The sequence below is a fragment of the Gorilla gorilla genome, chromosome 8, assembly GCF_029281585.2.
Source record: "Gorilla gorilla gorilla isolate KB3781 chromosome 8, NHGRI_mGorGor1-v2.1_pri, whole genome shotgun sequence".
NCBI classification, from domain to species: domain Eukaryota; kingdom Metazoa; phylum Chordata; class Mammalia; order Primates; family Hominidae; genus Gorilla; species Gorilla gorilla.
In genome coordinates, this window is record NC_073232.2 from 49,465,770 (window position 1) to 49,480,059 (window position 14,290).

General features: G+C 33.5%; 1 protein-coding gene across 3 annotated transcripts in view; it reads left to right on the forward strand.

The window, feature by feature from the left end:
- Positions 1-14,290, forward strand: part of CTNNA3 (catenin alpha 3) — a 1,788,954-nt gene that overhangs the window by 1,407,860 nt on the left and 366,804 nt on the right. For all 3 annotated transcript variants that reach the window (XM_055353691.2, XM_055353692.2, XM_019035348.4), the window contains one exon: positions 9,242-9,393. In XM_055353691.2, coding sequence (XP_055209666.2) covers positions 9,242-9,393 — 152 coding nt within the window. The remainder of the gene's footprint in view (positions 1-9,241; positions 9,394-14,290) is intronic.

Genomic DNA, 14,290 nt, shown 5'->3' on the forward strand with positions numbered 1-14,290 from the left:
GAGTTTTCTTCATTCATTCAACAAATATTATTAAAAGTAATAATTCAGTTCACCAAACTCTCACAGTCAAAAAGTTTACAATCAATTTCTATTCAGATTTCTAGAAAAGTATGTTACATGAGTTAAACATGCTTATATGTTTAAGCCGTATTAATTTGGGCTCCCCGAAGTTAATATATTGGGTGTAATAGTAGGAGGATTCAAAATAAATGAATATCAAATACAGGAAAAATAAATTTATTCTTTAAAAATCTTTCTTGTTTGTTTTATTTTGAGATGGAGTCTTGCTCTTTTCACCCAGGCTGGAGTGCAATGGCCTGATGTCGACTCACTGCAACCTCTGCCTCCTGGGTTCAAGTGATTCTCCTGCCTCAGCCTCCCAAGTAGCTGGAATTACAGGTGCTAGCCACCACGCCCAGCTAATTTTTGTATTTTTAGTAGAGACAGAGTTTCACCATGTTGGCCAGGCTAGCCTCAAACTCCAGACCTCAGGTGATCTGCCCTCCTCTGTCTCCCAAAGTGCTGGGATTACAAGCATGAGCCACCACGCCTGGCCTGTTCTTTAAAAATCTTAACCTTGTACCCCTTGCATATAGGAAGCTCTTATGCTTCCATGGGAAATACAGCTAATGTAGGGAAAATAAAATCACAACTATCAATGAGATTGAATCCATAATCTTTTACTGTAGTATTACAACTCCTTAAAATTAATTAACAGTTTTGTTAGAATGAAAGTAACAAATTGGAACTGAAATTCCAGACACTGTTAACATATATTGCAATTAGTACAATTTCATCAGCTGTAGAATCCCATAAACTTCAAGGGATTAACACAATTAATATGGCAAAGAGATAATCTATAATTTCTCAAACTACAAGGAAAGCTATGTTTTTTGTTGTTAAGTAGTCATCTATATTTATACCAAGGAAGATACATGTTGACCAATAAAGCTAAGAATTGTGTCATTAGATAGGAGCTAAAATACAATTTTGCAATAGCCCAGGGCATTTTGAGGTGCCAGAGAGGGTTTCTTTAGCGGTTTTTAGCTCACAGTAGTGAGATATACACAGAATCAAAGATGATACCGATATCACTCATCCAACATTAAACCAGTGCCCTGCAGAGGACAGGTGCTTCACAAATAATTGATTTGCAAATATTTGAAATAGTGCTGTCCAGTAGAACTTTTTGTGATGATAGAACTGAGCTATATCTACACTATCTAATATGGTAGCCATATGTGGTGGGCTAGAGTGACTAAGGAAATAAATGTTTAATTGTATTCATTTATAGTATTTTAATATAAGGTTAAATAGCAGCGTATATCTGGTGGCCACTGTATTAAACAACACAGCTTTAGAAAATAGTGAAGTATGAGCAACTCAGTGGTGCACACGTTAAAAATTTTAAACATATTCATTCATTCATTTATTGCTATTTGCATTTGGTTTTAGGTTTCCTCTCCCCAACTCCCGACCCTTGTTGATTGAATTTTATTTTTTTTATTGTAGAATCTTAAAACGTTTACAGAAGTCAAAAATGTACAAAAACTACTCTGAGACAAATCTATCTTCTCATATCCCTTCTACCTTACTCTTAAGATTCCTTGTACATAACAAGTCTTCTTATTCCTTTGTTTATCCTTAATGTGAATCTTTTTAAAAAATGTGTGTGGCGATAGGCAAATTAAGATGTGTTTTCTTATTTCTCCTTCATTCTTGCACAAAAATAATATACATATATATCTGTATATACAATTTATGTTTATATCTGCATATAAAATTATGAGTTCAAGCCAACATCTTCAGTTCAGTCCAGTCCCATGGGGTTCATCTTTGTCTTACCACAGCAGTTTGTCATTCCTTAGCAGTACCTGCCTGTTTACATAGTGAGAACCCTGGCTCTCAAATATATCACATGTTTACATATTGTCTCAATACTCTCTGGGTATTCCTTATACTGCTTTTTCAACTCCACTATTTCCTCAGCCCCACGTTTTGATCTTTTGGATTCACCTCTTGTTTTAAGAGTATGTGTGCCAATTGTCTTCCTGACAGTTAATAGAAATTAAATATTCTGTGTACTTGAATGTCTGAAATAATGCCATCATTCACTTAACTGATGGATTGGTTGGATATTGAATTTCAAGTTTAAAATAAATTTTTCTTAGAATTAAGGAATTATTTTGTGTTTTTTCCTTTGGTATCTAGCCTTTCTCATGAAAAGTCTAATGCCAATCTGATTTTAATATTTTGCTGATAATCTTTTCTCTCTTAAAGATGTAGCTCTTCTCTTTATCCTAAGTGTCCTGCAATGTTTTGTGGGTATGTCTCAGGGTGGTTATTCTTACATCCAAGCAATAGAACATAGTGGCTATGGGCACAGGCTCTGAGTCTGAGTGCCTAATTTTGAATTCTTACTCTACTACCTCCTACTTTCCTAAGGAAACAAAGTGACCTGACAGAGTTTATACTTTGAGAGCTTTCTGTCAGGATTTTAGAAGTGGCTGAGTACAAGAAAACACATACAGTAAAGTAAGAGACATAGGAGCTTTACAAAAAGGTAGGGCAGAGGCAAGGGGCTCTCATTCTGTTACCCAGGCTGAACTGCAGTGGTGTGATCATAGCTCAATGAAGCCTTGAACTCCTTGGCTCAAGTGATCCTCTTGCTTCAGCCTTCCAAGTAGTAGAAACTACAGGCACATGCCACCATGCATGGCTAAGACACAGGTGCTTTAATACACGTATCTTTCAGGCATTAGTGTGTCCAAGAGACAGGATTTCCTAATATACTTGGAGGCAAGTGTGGGGGTGCTGATTGAGGGAAGTTTCACAGAGAAACTTACGTTTAAACTGAATCTGATTTCAAATTACATGAAGGTATTAAGTTATCATATGTAACCCCAAATATGTACATCTATTATGTATCAATAAAAAATAAATTTATAAAAGTAAATAAATAAACAATAATCTGAATCTGAAGAATAAGCAGAAAGATACCAGATAGACAAGGTTGGAAAAATGGTTCTACTCTGACACATAATTATAGACAACTGTGCAAAGAGAGTTGAAGTTTGTAGAGGTAAGATCAATTCTATTTATTTTCAGCCAAGGAATCCCCAGCAGTATGTGAAGGACCACCTTCATTCAACACCACTGGTCAAAGGAAGATACATTTCTCCTACTAGATGTGATCCCACCCTATAAACCTCTGTACCTTTTAAACCTCTGCACCTTTTTACTCTAGACTTCTTTCCCTGTTCCTGTAGTTCAGGATACCCTCTGAGTACTGAGCAGCATTTTGCTAACACTACAGACCTTGGAGCCCTTTTGCCTCTCTATTTTTCTTTAACTTTTTCCCTGTTGTATGTTTTTCTGAATGGTAGAAAGTGAAGAAATTAAGAGTTGATCTTGAGCAATAGGATGGTGAGTGATTCTAAAAGAGGAAGATTTAACAGTCTAAACTCAATATGCAGGAGTAGATTTTTAAAAAGATCAAAGTAATCCCTAGTCTTAACTAGCAGAAACCAGATCCCTGGCAGAGATATTAAAAGGGAACAAGAGAATATACTCTGCAGAAAGCTAAAAAGTAAAAGATGGAATGTGCCAAATATTAGGGAAGATACAGAGCAACTAGAATATTTAGGTATTGTTGATAGGGGTAAAAATTTTTCCAACCACTTAGGATATTGTTGATGTTTACTAATGTGAAATATATGGATATACTATGGCCCAGCAAGTCTATTGATATGTATATTCCCTAAAAATGTACACATATATTCACCAAAAAACGTCTACTAGGATATTCATAGCACCATATATATTACAGTCCCAAACTAAAAATTATGCAAATGCCCATCACCCATAGACTGGATAAATACATTTTAGTATAATGACATGCTATACAGCAATGAGAATGAATAATTCTATATACAACTTACATAGACAAAAATTTAATGTTTAGTGAAACTTGATACAAAAAAGTATATGCAGTATGATTCTATTTGCATGAACCAAAACAGTTGCACGAACTTCTTATTCATATGCTTAATGCCACTTTCTACTATTAATTCTCTCCCAGTTAATTAACATAACATAAATAAAAATGGTATTGATAATTTAAACATTTGAGAATTCTTACTGAGAAATGCAAAGAAAACCAAGCAACTTAAAAAAATAAAATTTATTAACAATTTAAAATAAATAAAATTTATAAAGTAGTACATAAAAGAACAAAGGTCATCATAGAACATTATTTGGTTCAGGTCCAACTTTGAATATTTAAGTAGTCACATTTATGTAAATGATTACTGTGATGTAAACAAATTAGAAAATGATGTGAGGAAAAGCATGAAAGAGCTTAATCTTCATCATATTAAAAATTCATTGGATACACTTTTAATATACTTAAATCAGAAATATTATTTATTAATATTAACCCATTATGTAGACATATGAAGATTTTTTAAATTAAGCTACAGGGAAAGAAGATGAGTTTCTAAGTCACTGGAGAGACTCAAAGGTGGACACTCAGGCTAATTAAATGATTAGCGTTTCATATGTAGAAAACCTACTCTGCCAGAGGGGGAAAACATAATGTATCAGCTTCATGAAGCTATATCTAAGTCCTTTCTCTCTAGTATTTTATTTTTTACTTTTTGAAGATATTCCAGATATTCTTGAAAGATAGAGTAAAGTATAACACAGAGGTCAAAAGTGCTGCTCTTGTTAACCATGTGATGTGTGATAAAGGATCAGAGTAGGTCAGTACTTTGGGACATATCATTTGAAAAATGCTGAAATCCTTACTAGTCATTGATTTGTATGATATATGATCTATGAGGTACCAAACGTATTCTTGATACATAATATTGGCTCTCTAAATATTAAATATATATGAACCACAATAATTAGCATTTATTGAATAAATGAAAAAAAGAAGAGTATAAAGTGGTATTTGTAGAAGTCATTTATATGCTTAATGCCACTTTCTACTGTTATTAATTCTCTCCCAGTTACTTAACATAACCTAAAGAAATGATGACTTAGCATTATGTGAGCTTTCAAAGACAAATTTCTTTACCACCAGTAATTTTCAAAGATAATGGTGTAATTAGAAATATTTTAATCTGGGCTTTATTAATGGTAGAAAACAATTTGGTGATATCATTTTTAGATCATTATTGTAATGAGTCTGAATTCTTTTCTGACCTATTTAATTCCATAATAATGTATCCTCACCTACTTTCAAATGCACATAATAAATTTATCAAGGATTAAGAAGGGATAAAATATTTTTGGGCTACTACCAGAGAGAAGCTCAAGGCCTAGGAGAACTTGGCTGTGTAGGTCTGTTAACTGCATTGTCAGAAAATTATCATGAATTCCCCCAGGAGAGCAGCAATTCAGAAGCCCCATGGACTTTACTTATCAAAAGAAAGCAGTGCAGATTTAGGGTTCAGAGAGCAGGCTCTATATTCTCAATTACCAGCCCATCTCTTATTAACTGTGTGACCTCAGTTTCCTCATAGGTAAATCAGGATAGTAATAGTTCCTGCCTTACAGGGCTTCCGTGAGGATTATGAGACATGCATCTAAAATGCTTAGCACAGTGCCAAGATGAGTGAGAATGGTAGCTATTATTCTGTCTATTCTGAATAAAGTAGGCAGAGAAAGTATAGACTGCAAAAGAGTTCAGAACTGGTTCTGAATTTGGCTGTGTAAAATAGACAAGATACTTTGAAGTCGCCGGGGTATTGACCAAAAGGCCGCCTTTGTTTGATAAATCTACACTCCAAAGTTCTGAACAGCTTATCCTACCTGGCATTTCCATTGATTAGAATGGATGTGTTTAAGGTATCCCTCTCTTTGATCAATAATTCTGTAGCATGATTGTATATTAATGTCTAAACCTCGTTTTCTGAAAACCTAGGTAGATTATGGAGTAAAGACAGGTTTGTCAATTTGCTATTCTTTCTAGATTACCATAAACTGATTACTTATTTATACTCATTTTGTATTTTCTTGAAAGCATTAAAAAAATTTACTCCTAGTTTGATCCAAGCAACCATATGTCCATATTGTAAGTAAAGTACACCCACAGCTGATGTTTAAGCTAATGAAATGAGAAATGAATTACATATCAGCTTTGAATAGTTCATTTATGCTGTTAGAGTGAGAAAGTAGTAGTTTCCATCTGTACTTCAGAAATTAAACATTTGCTTCTGAAAGATTTTATTTTAATTGGAGCTAATATTAATTTATTAGTAAAAGGCCCTTAGAGGAGTTAAAATGAAATCATTTTGCACTAATGAAAAGGCTGTGTTGTATTTTTTTGTAAGATTCCTTAAGTCTTTCTCGCAATTACTTCACAGGGCAGTGAAAAACAGATCTTTACATGACTAAATTTTTCTTTTTTTGGCCAAAATCTACATAGGAAGATGGTGGGAACTGTATCAATAATAGCGGATTGAAAGTATTAATAGACAGAATTAAATTATTATTGTATTGCACACTTGTTTGGTATATGAGAAAAAGCATTTTTTAGTGGGGATGACTATGAATAAAGTTAGGTAGCCAACAGGTCCCTACAGGTTTTGAGGACATATCTCTTTTTACTTAACTATGTCTTTGGAGTGAATAGAGCATATCACAGAAGCTAGAAGCCATTTTGTCCTGTTCTTTAGAGTAGTAGTTTTGACGGTTGGTTTGCTGTCTACTCCAGAACCTAAAGGAAATGTGAAATAACTGGACACATTTTCTTAGATGTTCCCTCCTCTTTTAACACTACAAAAGTAACGATTAACTGATTAAGCAGATTTGAATGTTCCTATAAGCCTGCATAAATATATTTTTGGAGCTTTTCCGTTGTTAACAAAACCAAAATCACATTTAAATGCAAGCTGGACATGTTTCATTGTACCTACTCTTTGCTTGATTTTACATATTCATTCATTCATTCATTCATTCATTCGTTTAATCACTCAATTCATTCGATCATTTATTTACTGCATGCCAACCTATGCACTTAGGATATAAACAAAAAAAAGCTTCAAGGAACAATTGAAAACTTGTAAACACTGTATTAACATGATGTGTTCATAAAACAACTTATTGAGTGTCCATCATTTGAGAGATACTATAATACTTAATGCTAAGAGCAGGTGCCATTCATAAGATTATACTTAAAACGAACCTGAGAATGAGCAGAATTTAGACATGGGAAGAACTATGCTGTGGACGGAAATAGTAGATGGTGATGAATAGAGACAGTGGGGCTAAAAATTCTCAATGGATTTGGGATATATTTACATAGTAGAGCAGATGGCACTTAGTAGGTATTTGGATGTAAGGAATAAAGAAGTATAGGAGGTCAGATAAAACACCTGGGTTTTTTTCATGAATGACTCAGCACCAACATAGAATATAGTAAAGGAAAATTAGGTTTCCTGGGTAGAAAGAAATGTATTTAGATTTAGATAGAATATGTTTGAGGTGTTATAAAAGATTCAGGCAGAATTTTGCCATTGTCAGTTGGCTATACAGTTCTGAAATTAAGGAGGAAGGTCTGGATTAGAGATATACTTTGAGAGTCACATCCATCTACAAGAGAATTGTGGTTTGAGATTGTTTCTCCTAGGCAAAGTGGTATGAGTTTGCTCTCCCTCTTGCTTTATTATTCCATCTGCTGAAAGGGAGACTGTGATTTGAGGGTTTCTCAGTGCAAAGTGGTATGACCCAATAGAAGTTTCTGTTATCCCAAAAGTTACCCTGATGATAGCCATATATCCACTCTTCAAAATGGTAATCACTAGTCACATGTATGTGTTAAGCAGTTGAAATGGGATGAGTATGACTAAGGAATTGAATTTAAAATTTGAGGCTAATGAATTTAATTTTTAATAGCTATATGCAGCTAGTAGCCACCTTTTATTAGACAGTGTGCCTAGAGAATAGACAAAGAATAGGAGCACAGTGGATAATGTCAGCAGGTATGGTGGCTCAGTAGTAGGATATAGGTGATACATTTTGGCAGCTAGAGGAAAGAAAGGACCAGATAAAATGAGTGCCCATGTATAGCATCAAAATTTCCTCATATCAATAACATGGCAGGTAGAATTGCAAGAGATGGTATGCCATACATGCAGATACAACTTAAATGTAGAAAAATAACATTTATTGATATTTTTATAGCAGTCAAAATATTTCTATCTTCCAGGTTTAGAATTATTTCTTCTAAAAATTAATCTTTTTACCCAACATCTTCATATGGGCAAGAGGCTTCCTCACTATGATATAGTAGATTAGTTTGAGTGTAGATTCTGCATTTTGGGACTCTGAGTTCACATCTCTAATTACACATTAACAGAATGAATCTGTGGAAGAGTCTTGATTTCTCTGTGTCCTAGTTGTTAAACTATTAATACTCAGTTAATACTGGGGTTATGTTAAGATATAAATCACATTGAACACTTAGAAAAGTACCTTGAGCCTAGTGAAGAGATAATAACTGTTAATATCATTAACCTTAAAAGTAAAATTGAAGAAGTGTTTTTATTTGAAACTATTTTGAAGCCTTAATTTAAAAAGGTAATCCATGGATTGGCTTACTGATAGAAGCATCCCTATAGTCAGTCAGTGTTTAGTTATTTTAAAGATAGTTTTCATATGAGAATGTCAATTCCTTTTCACTAATTTTTTATTATAGAGAAAACATCTTACTAAAAGGAAGTTTACAATATTTTTATTATTTCTATAAGGCAGAATTGCTACTTTTAATTAAATTTTCTGCTGTTTAGCAACTCAATTGCTTTCTTTCTTTAAATATCTTTGTGTTTACAATTCCAACTGTTTTACACACCAATTCCTTTTTGTAATTTCTTGTGGTTTATATTGAATAGGATGAGAAATGATTATATGGTCCCAAGGTTCTGTAAAAACAAAAATGATATAAAGGAGAAAGATAATCTTTTAAAACATTTATATAAAAATGCCTTTCTCTCCAGAAGCCTGGGGTTTAGAAAAAAAAAAAAGATGCCTTTAATTGTCTTTGATTCATTTTACTTTTCAGAGATTCAAGATAATCCTGCTAAAATTTGTGTATCTCTATATTTAAAAAATACAATTAAAGATCTATTAATCAAATATTTGTTTAAAACCAAATTCTACATTTCCTGGAAACTACTGTATAAATCCAAAAATACAAAGAGGACAATCTTCTCCTTATTCTTTATTTTAACAGTAATTCCTGAATTTGTAACACAAGTGAATGTTGCCTTGGAAGCCTTAAGTAAAAACTCATTGAATGTGTTGGATGATAATCAATTTGTGGACATCTCAAAGAAGATCTATGATACAATTCATGATATCAGATGTTCAGTCATGATGATTCGGGTAAGTTTGCTTTTCCTTCCATTGAATTATTGCAATGTTCTTCACCATCTGGAATGCCTGGGATGACTGCAAGAAATGCTTTATTTCTATGCTGTAATGTCAATGCTGAAATCTATTAAAACTTTAGAAGTTCATATGTATCCCCAAAGTCAGATCTACTGTCACAAACAACACTTTTACTTATGTATTTGGTTATAACTTACACAAATGAGTGCATTTTATTGCTGCGTGTGCAGAAAAGATAGGATTTGTTGGGTGCAGGATTTGTTGAGGTGTCTCTTAGCATGATCAGAAGCCAAGGAAAAATACATAAAGTAATTTGCTTTTTTATTTTTGTTGAACAAAAAGGACAGAATCTTTCTTATCACTGTAGTGGAATTGATAGGAAAACGTGGTATTTTATGGCCAAACCCTCTCATCCTAGATCATAAAATCACAGAGTGTTCTGCAAGAAATCTCACTTGGAGTTGCTGGCAACAACAAACACTTCAAGGGTCCCAGTCTGGGAGTTGTCTGTTTGGGGACATATGTTCCACCTTCCCAGGCGTGAGAGCACCATTTGTTGTGGGCACACTGTATATACAGAAACCAGGATTGTTTTCCCTCAATTATTCATGTAAAATGTTCTTTTAAATGTTACCAAAAAATGCACATTCTTTGGAAAATGCATATGTAAAGATATGGAGATACCTTATCTTAAGTGGATTCACCTGAAGACAGACTCTGAAGTAAGGATTTGTGTTATCAGTAGTCTATTTAAGAGAAAGTGAGACAAAGTGAGGCAGAGAGGGGAAGAAAACCAAGAAGGTGTAATTATGAGTCACTGCAGGCAACTGGGGCTTGGGGCTTGATCCTGCTGGTAAACTCTGGGTAGTACTGCAGAATGCACCTCAGCACTTCAGAATTATCTTACCTGACATGAACAAACTGGAGATTTAGCCACCTATTCATCCTGGGTGAAAAGCTACCCTCAGAGGTGTCACCTGAACCTCATGTTCAGGGCCAATCAAGCTTTTGTAGCCAAAGAAAGTAATTCTCAGGCAGGGTAGCAGGTGCTCGCTGTAGGAAGATTCAGTGGGACTGGTGAATATAATTTTTAAGTATGAATAGAATTCAATTTTTAAGCCTCTGGACTTAACTGTTAGTAAGTCTGTAAGATGGAAATAGAAGTGCTGAGAATATATGAGTGGAGCATCAGTAGTATTAATATCTGATAGGCCTGAATGTCACTGGCTATACTGAGCAGTCCATAAGTCATTTGTGTACCTTGTAAAGAAAAGGGCCAATAAATATTACGGAGTCTGGCAGGGCAGCAGGATGCTGTGGAAGAGCTTGTAAGACAAAGTCTAAAGGTGTCAAGACAGAGAATCTAGTACACTGAGGCTTGGGAAAACCTGAAAGCAAACCAATTACCATATCAAAGAGAAACCTCAGGATAAATAGTTGTGAGCAACCTACAAGTATTTCTAAGTGATTAGAAAATTTGGCCCTGTACCAATGACTATGTCTGGGCAGCAAGAAACTTTACCAATTTTCTTGTTGCAAAATTTTCATGCCTTACCTCTGTGGATTAGTGGACTAGTAATAACCCAAAGCTGGGAGGTAGATGAATCCATAAAAGAAACATTAAAAGTGTAAAGAAGGCACATGAACTTCAGGATATAGTCTTGCCAGAGTGAAACCTCTCCATTTTCACTATCCCTGAGTAGATATTTGAGAATATAAACCAGTGAGATAGCACAGGGGAACCAGGGTAGGGAATGCATTTTTTTTTCTTACTAAAGCTATCTAGTGATGAAAAAAAAATCTTATAGCTTCTTCCAGTTAGATGTTCCAGTATTTTTAAATTTCCTCATTATCAAGATAGCTTACTTATAGCAAATCAAATTATCTTGCCATTATTTTTACATATTCCTCATATACAGTGGTCCTCTGTAGGGCAGGAGAACAATTTACTGTAATTATTAATAGCCTTTGAGAGCAGTAATTTTCTCCCATAGTCATCTCTTTTTCAAGATAAATACTTCCATTTCTGTTAACTTTTTCTCATAAGAATAATTTAGTATTTTGTGTTCTTCACTAGTCTTTATTTAATTTTCAACAAACTTCTCAAAAGAGACTATCAAAAATACATTCAAATTAGTGCCTGTCCAATGTCAAATAAAGTAGAAGACTTGTTCTTATGTTATTTCTACCGATATAGCCAACTGCTATTAGCCTATATTTTTTTCCATTTAAACATTATATTTATTGGATAGAGGTTGACTTCCTTTTCCTTTTTTTTTTATCTTGTATGCCTATGTATGCATCCTTTATTTTGATTTGTTCTGTTCTTGTTCTTAAGTCCTAATCCTATTAAACTGTATGTGATTCTTCGTATGATTTATCAGATTGTTTTCTGGTTTGGTTGTTGAATTTATCAAGTTACTATCAGCTAGAAACATGAAATGTAGAGTCTTAGTTTCTTCAACTAAATAACTAATAAAAACGTTAAATTACATATGCCCTTTATCTGACTGTAATCCCTGCTAGAGAGATTCAGTTAAAGCATTAATGTTAAGAACCTTTAGTATCTGATGTTCCATGCAACTGACAACATGTCTCTAAGTATATGGTTTGGAAGAGTGTTTTCTGAGTTTTAAGGCAGATACATTATTTCTTTAAGTACACTTTATGGTCAAAAAGATAAAGCAAATAAAATCAGAGCTGCTGTACTTGAAACCAAGGAGGAACACCCAGAGGCTCATCATGTCTATCTCTATACCCCCAGTTCCCTAAGCAGCCTCTAGAGGAACCTCTACACAACTTCTACAGAGATTCCTTGGAAAATGATCCATAAACTTATGGACTTAATCGCTAACTGGGTTATAGGATAAAAATAAATTCTCGCTTAGGTACAAGTAAATGAAAATCTATCCCTTTTTTTCTTAAAGACTGTCCCTTTTTCACAGAAGAGAATAAACTTGATCTGGTATAATCTTCTTTTTACAAGGTCAAATTTAATGCTGGCCAATATTCTGGCCTTAGAACTGCAAAGTATTTGATCCTTTCTTCAAGGTATCTAAAAAGTGTCAACATTAAAGCAATAAATGTGTAATTACACAAGCTCAGGGAGGGATAGGCTATGCTATTGAGGATATTTGTAAGTGTATCAGAATTCCATTTTATGTCTGAATTTTTATGAATACTCTTCAGTGCCTTTGAAACAATCAAATACTAACTCAAGATCAGAACTTGGCATTTTATAGGGTTTTATAAAAATATGATTATGTCTTTACTATTTGTTTTGATCAATAATTATGCTAGCAGTTGTTTAAAATTCTAAGATATTTAGAATGTCACTAAATACTGTGACATTTAGTATTGCTATTTCCACTGGATTCAGTGTGTAGACAAGTGAGGTTATAGACTCATACTTAGCAAACTCAGAGAATAAGCAGTATTAAATATTTTGATTTGTTTGATATTTAATATATATGTGTAAATTATACAACTATTAAGAGTGCATAATATAATGGTTAAAACTGAAGCAAGAAACAAATCTTACTTAGCCTCAATTTCCTCCTTTGTAAGATAGACATGGTATTAAACCTACTTCAAAAGATTATTATGCTTACATGAGTTAATAGAAATGAAATGCTTAATAAACAATAGGCTATAATAAGAAGATAGCTACTACTACTATTATTACCACATAGAGTTAGTACTTACTAGACCTACTGAAGCTACTTAATATTTTTGTATATCTTGATGAATATTAACTACATAAGCATGCTTGTAGAGCAACATGAAGGGCAAAGTCCTAAATCAAGAAATCTCTTCTTTTATAAGGCAATGTTTAAATAAGAGGATACTTATGCTTATTAATATCAGGTATCTAAATGATAGACTGTTAAATGCAAATTATGCTTTTGAACCTATATTAGTTTAAGGTAGTATTATAATTCTGCACATAATTTTTATAGACCCCTTAAAACATAAATGAGAACTGAACTCTCAATGTTCATCTTTTTTTGGTAAAAGACATTTAACCGCAAATGGAGGAAATTTTAAAGGAGTACATAATTGAATTGAGAGAGAGGGTAGTATAAGTGGCCCCCAGTGAAGTTTCCTCACAAAAAGAAACAAGATTCAGGTAAAATTATTCCTATAACAGGCATTCAGAATGTAGATTTCACATGTTTTGTTTGTGAATTTTCATATGTGCCTTATCAAAGGCGCTTCAAAAATATAGAGATACTTTCCAAAGCCAAGTGTGTAGATTTTCAGGTCCATAACTCAAGTTTGCATTTTCTATGTCAGTTTTCTAACTCTATATATCAGGGAATAGGAACATATTTTGCATATCTGACTTGATGAAGGTTAATTTTTGAGGAAACAAAGAAAAATAAGATAAATTTACATGGCTCAGTTTACATTAATTGTTTTTACATGAATCATTTACATGGCTTCTAGAATTGGGACACAGTCCAATATACAATATCAGCTTATATAACCAGACAATCTTTGGGTCTGATTCTTTTTCACCTACAGGAATGAATAGATTTATGGCTTTTCCTGGAATTAAATATAACTTTCTCAGTTGAGATTACCTGCAGTGTCACAACTTCTATAAATTTCTGTCATTTTCTTCCATAACATTTTTTTTTCTTCATGGCCTTGTAGACATCCTTTCTTTATGTGTCTTCCAGGCTGAGCTTCTGTCTATTTGAAGTTTCATACTCAAACTACTAAAGGGAAAGACTTTTACAATTTCAGTTAGTCACTAACCAATGTAGAATGTTATCTTATCCAATTAAAATTCTCTGGAATTAAGTTTGGAAATGGGCAAATAATGAAAGAATATTGTGTAAAATCAGAAGACCCGAGTTCAAGTCTCAGCTGTATATGTTACCAT